This window comes from Sinocyclocheilus grahami, unplaced genomic scaffold, assembly GCF_001515645.1.
Source record: "Sinocyclocheilus grahami isolate Dianchi unplaced genomic scaffold, SAMN03320097.WGS_v1.1 scaffold894.1, whole genome shotgun sequence".
NCBI classification, from domain to species: domain Eukaryota; kingdom Metazoa; phylum Chordata; class Actinopteri; order Cypriniformes; family Cyprinidae; genus Sinocyclocheilus; species Sinocyclocheilus grahami.
Genome location: NW_015506073.1, coordinates 124,083 through 129,856, shown reverse-complemented (window position 1 = coordinate 129,856; position 5,774 = coordinate 124,083). Strand labels below are relative to the sequence as shown.

Genomic DNA, 5,774 nt, shown 5'->3' with positions numbered 1-5,774 from the left:
GCATCTTTCTGGGGGAAAAATGCAGTGATTGAATATAGTTTATTTATAGTTATTTTCAAATCTTCAATGTACTGTCATTATAAAAGTACTTCATTATTGTTTATTTAATTCTATTAAGTATATCAAAACTTAATGTTTGATTAGTAATATGCATTGCTAAGAACTTCATTTGGACAACTTTAAAGATGATTTTCTCAATATTTTGATTTTTTTAGCACCCTCAGATTCCAGATTTTCAAATAGTTGTATCTCGGCCAAATATTGTCCGATCCTAACAAACCATACATCATTGGAAAGCACGTTTATTCCGCTTCCAGATGATGCATAAATCTCAATTTTGAAAAATTGACACTTATGACTGGTTTTGTGGTCCAGGGTCACATTGTTTTATGTAAGTACTGTGTATAAATACAAATAAAGTTTGATGTACTGTTATTCAACTTTAAATATATTGCTGGGTGATAATATAGATTATGCAACTCTACAAACAATCAAGCAGTTGAGATTTTTAAATCTTATAATGTGCATATTTTTTGGTATATTATGTGTAACGTTTGGTAAAAACACAGGATCCCTATATGAGAAGCTTTGTCAGAAACGGAAACGCTGGCTGAGGCAGGATTGGTCAGTAAGGTTTTAAAAGAGATTTAATTCCCGAGAGACATGTTGAACCTGCTGTACTTTCTTCACAGAATCAAATAGATGGGCAGCTCTTCCTCATCAAACATCTCCTGATCATGCGCGAGCAGATCGCCCCGTTCCACGCCGACTTCGCCATTAAAGAGATCTCTCTGGATCTGAAGAAGACCAGAGGTAACAGCCACGCTTTTGTGAGGTTTGGGTGGATTTGAATGATCGCTGGTCTTTTTTTTAATAGATGTTCACAGCTCTGACAGAATGAGTGTGATAGATCTGACTGGTGCATTTTAGATATTTAATACAGATGCATATAAATTGGTGTTTTTAGAGTGTTTTTCAGCATTTTAAAACAAATATCTCAAAAAAAGATGTTCCCTGAATGTGTGCATAGCTTCGAGTTGTTGATGTTATGAAAGATAATGCAGAATGATTAGTTTTATGTAATATTTACTGGTTTGTTACTCAATATGAGTAAAAATTGGCTTTTGGGGGGGGTAACTAATAGGGCTGGGGTTTTTTGACAGAAATTTCACGATTCGATTCGATACTCATTCACAAGCTTACGATTCCATTCGATTCGATTCAATGTCGATTATTTTGGATATATATATATATATATATCAGGTACACATGCCAAATTTTCTCAAGGAAAAAAATTATCTTACCTAATGCTGTAAAATATACAAACCTGATTCCAAAAAAGTTGGGACACTGTACAAATTGTGAATAAAAACAGAATGCAATGATGTGGAAGTTTCAAATTTCAATATTTTATTCAGAATACAACATAGATGACATATCAAATGTTTAAACTGAGAAAATGTATCATTTTAAGGGAAAAATAAGTTGATTTTAAATTTCATGGCATTAACACATCTCAGAAAAGTTGGGACAAGGCCATGTTTACCACTGTGTGGCATCCCCTCTTCTTTTTATAACAGTCTGCAAACGTCTGGGGACTGAGGAGACAAGTTGCTCAAGTTTAGGAATAGGAATGTTGTCCCATTCTTGTCTAATACAGGCTTCTAGTTGCTCAACTGTCTTAGGTCTTCTTTGTCGCATCTTCCTCTTTATGATGCGCCAAATGTTTTCTATGGGTGAAAGATCTGGACTGCAGGCTGGCCATTCAGTACCCGGATCCTCCTCCTACGCAGCCATGATGTTGTAATTGATGCAGTATGTAGTCTGGCATTGTCATGTTGGAAAATGCAAGGTCTTCCCTGAAAGAGACGACGTCTGGATGGGAGCATATGTTGTTCTAGAACTTGGATACCTCTCAGCATTGATGGTGCCTTTCCAGATGTGTAAGCTGCCCATGCCACACGCACTCATGCAACCCCATACCATCAGAGATGCAGGCTTCTGAACTGAGCGCTGATAACAACTTGGGTTGTCCTTGTCCTCTTTAGTCCGGATGACATGGCGTCCCAGTTTTCCAAAAAGAACTTCAAATTTTGATTCGTCTGACCACAGAACAGTTTTCCACTTTGCCACAGTCCATTTTAAATGAGCCTTGGCCCAGAGAAAACGCCTGCGCTTCTGGATCATGTTTAGATATGGCTTCTTTTTTGACCTATAGAGTTTTAGCCGGCAACGGCGAATGGCACGGTGGATTGTGTTCACCGACAATGTTTTCTGGAAGTATTCCTGAGCCCATGTTGTGATTTCCATTACAGTAGCATTCCTGTATGTGATGCAGTGCCGTCTAAGGGCCCGAAGATCACGGGCATCCAGTATGGTTTTCCGGCCTTGACCCTTACGCACAGAGATTGTTCCAGATTCTCTGAATCTTTGGATGATATTATGCACTGTAGATGATGATAACTTCAAACTCTTTGCAATTTTTCTCTGAGAAACTCCTTTCTGATATTGCTCCACTATTTTTCGCCGCAGCATTGGGGGAATTGGTGATCCTCTGCCCATCTTGACTTCTGAGAGACACTGCCACTCTGAGAGGCTCTTTTTATACCCAATCATGTTGCCAATTGACCTAATAAGTTGCAAATTGGTCCTCCAGCTGTTCCTTATATGTACATTTAACTTTTCCGGCCTCTTATTGCTACCTGCCCCAACTTTTTTGGAATGTGTAGCTCTCATGAAATCCAAAATGAGCCAATATTTGGCATGACATTTCAAAATGTCTCACTTTCAACATTTGATATGTTATCTATTACTATTCTATATTCCTTTTTACCCCCCTGTAATTCAGATCCGAATTTCAAATGAAAATTGTATTTTTGTCACAAATTGCTGAAATATAATGTCAGGTCTTTAAAAACCAAGCTGAGGAAGTTATATTAGAAAAGTCCAGGGTGTCCTTTTTTAAATACTTGAATGAAATTCACAGAAATTGCACAATGAGCCGATACTGGAATTCAGGGAATGAGCAGCGTATGTATCGACTGTGAACTGATGAAATGTGCGTGTAATCGCAGTAAAGCTCCTCCAGATGGCAGAACGACATTTGTTTTTCTCCGTCCTCAGACGCTGCTTTCAAAATCCTCAACCCCAAGGCTGTGCCCAACTTCTTCCGTCTGAACAGCCATAACGCTATCCTTGAGTTTCTACTGCAGGTAACATCAGCTTCATTCATTCATTCATTCCATTTGGTGGGTCTTTTCTGCTCTTCAGAGTCTCAGACCCTCGCACCTGACTCCAGATCCTGATTAACGGATTAACGGCTTGCGTTTGAATCGTTCATCATACGCTGATGCTTTCACACCAGGGTACGCCGGAGATAAAAGAGCACTACATCGACTCGAAGAAAGACGTGGACCGGCACCTGAAGTCCAGCTGTGAGCAGTTCATACAGCAGCAGACGCACATGTTTGTGGGAAACCTGGAGGAGTTTCTCACCAAGGTCAGGATTCACTCGGAAATTCTCACTCCTGCAGTGCATTATGGGTCGGCAACCGATTACATGTAATCTGGATTACGTAATCAGATTCCAAAAATGTAATATTTTGAAATGCTAGTAATCAGATTACATTTACTTTTTTTTTATGGATTACATGTTTACATATTCACATTATAAAGCAGGTAAACAGCTATAATATTTCATATTTTAAGTGTTTTATTTTGATTGAAAGATGTAGTTTAACATTTTTATGATTTAATTTATTAAATTAGCTTTCCATTAAACTCAGAAACCCACTGCAGTTCCTAAACCTTGACGCAATGTAATGTTTATTGTACTTCATGTATGTATTGTCTCCTTGTATTTTCATATCAATACGGTACAAGATTTTCCTGTTTAAATCAATGTAATAAACACGTTACATCCAAAGTAATCAAAAAGTAGTCTGATTATATTACCTGAAATGTGCAATGTAAAGGATAATGTTGCTAACTACAATTTTTTTTATATATAATTTGGAATCAGTAACGGTGAAAAAAATATATAGATATAGATATATTTATTTATTTATTATGCATTATACAAATTATTATTATTATACAAGTTTTAGTCATACAAACTGTATTTATGATGTTAAAATTGTTTAATTTAAATTAGCATAATGCACTACATACTACCATATGAAATATATATTTGTTTATTTTTGTTTTTTTTAGCATTTTTTTACGCTAATGAGAATTTAGTGTACAAATGTGATGACATTGTATTAGTCCTGTGCTTTATTTTAGTGCAATGGTTTATTTTCATTATGTAAAATAAGTATATATATGTATTATTATTATTATTAATATTTTTATTTTTTTTTCCTCCTCGTTTGATTTTGGGGTGAATCGTAACCCACACTTATTCTTTGAAAGAATTTGTGAGATTCATGCAATTACACCGTAATGAGGCAAAAATGAATTTGCATCCAAATGCACAAACTGAGATGTACAGCCAAGTGTGTTCTTTTGAGGTTTGAAGACTCGAGTCAGTAATCTATCCAGCACTGCTCCACAAAATTATGACCAATGCAAATATGAACGTGCATAGTGAAGGTGTGTGTCTAGCTTAATGGTTTTATTTGAAATATTTCAAGTTAAAATGGGGTTTTATTTATTTAGTCTTTTAGTTTTTGTCTTAACGTTGCATAATGATGACCTCAGTTTGATGTTTTGGGGTAGAAACAAAACTTCTCTGCTCTCTGAAGCCCATCACTCTTTATAATCACAGGTAGCAGCTTTAAAAACGATGGCTGTTGAAGGAGGACCGACGTACAACTTCTCGCAGCAGCCCTGGGCTCAGACGGGTGAGTCGCTCGCGGATTAGATGTTTCATCAACTTCTCATCATATGATAATTAGCTCTAATTAGCTGTTTGATTACACTGAGTGATCTGCTGCGCAGCTACAAACACTTTTATATTGTTTAAGCCTGAAATTCTCTGATCGACGTGTAAAAGGCTAATGGCCTGTTAATTCACATATTACTTGATATTAATCTGAACAAAGAAAGATAATTGTTTGAATCTCATGAAAACATGTTTAATATGTATTATAATATAATAATAATAATTAGTAGTAGTATTACTATTATTATTGTATTATTATTCACATTTATATTACATTTGATATATATTTACATTACATAAGTAATGTGTAATAATACTTAATAAAATTGTATATATATATATATATATATATATTTCAGAAATATTAAATGGAATATAACTTTATTAAAATGTTATATTCAATTATACATATAAAAAATAGAAATTTATAAAATTTATTACATTTTATATATATTTACTTTATATAAGTAATGTTTAATTTATTTATATATATATATATATACATATATATATATATATATATATATACATATATATATTTCCAAAATATAAAATGTAATATAATTTGATTTAAATATTATATTTATCTCTGTGTGTGTGTATATACAGTGGGTACGGAAAGTATTCAGACCCCCTTACATTTTTCACTCTTTGTTATATTGCAGCCATTTGCTAAAATCATTTAAGTTAATTTTTTTTCCTCATTAATGTACACACAGCACCCCATATTGACAGAAAAACACAGAATTGTTGACATTTTTGCAGATTTATTAAAAAAGAAAAACTGAAATATCACATGGTCCTAAATATTCAGACCCTTTGCTGTGACACTCAAATATTTAACTCAGGTGCTGTCCATTTCTTCCGATCATCCTTGAGATGGTTCTAC

General features: G+C 34.5%; 1 protein-coding gene across 1 annotated transcript in view; it reads left to right on the top strand.

Moving 5' to 3' along the window:
* The window catches only part of cog3 (component of oligomeric golgi complex 3), a 33,761-nt gene that overhangs the window by 22,529 nt on the left and 5,458 nt on the right, over nt 1-5,774 (top strand). Inside the window, exons 15-18 of the mRNA XM_016248844.1 lie at nt 693-813; nt 3,124-3,212; nt 3,365-3,499; nt 4,769-4,844. Coding sequence (XP_016104330.1) covers nt 693-813; nt 3,124-3,212; nt 3,365-3,499; nt 4,769-4,844 — 421 coding nt within the window. The remainder of the gene's footprint in view (nt 1-692; nt 814-3,123; nt 3,213-3,364; nt 3,500-4,768; nt 4,845-5,774) is intronic.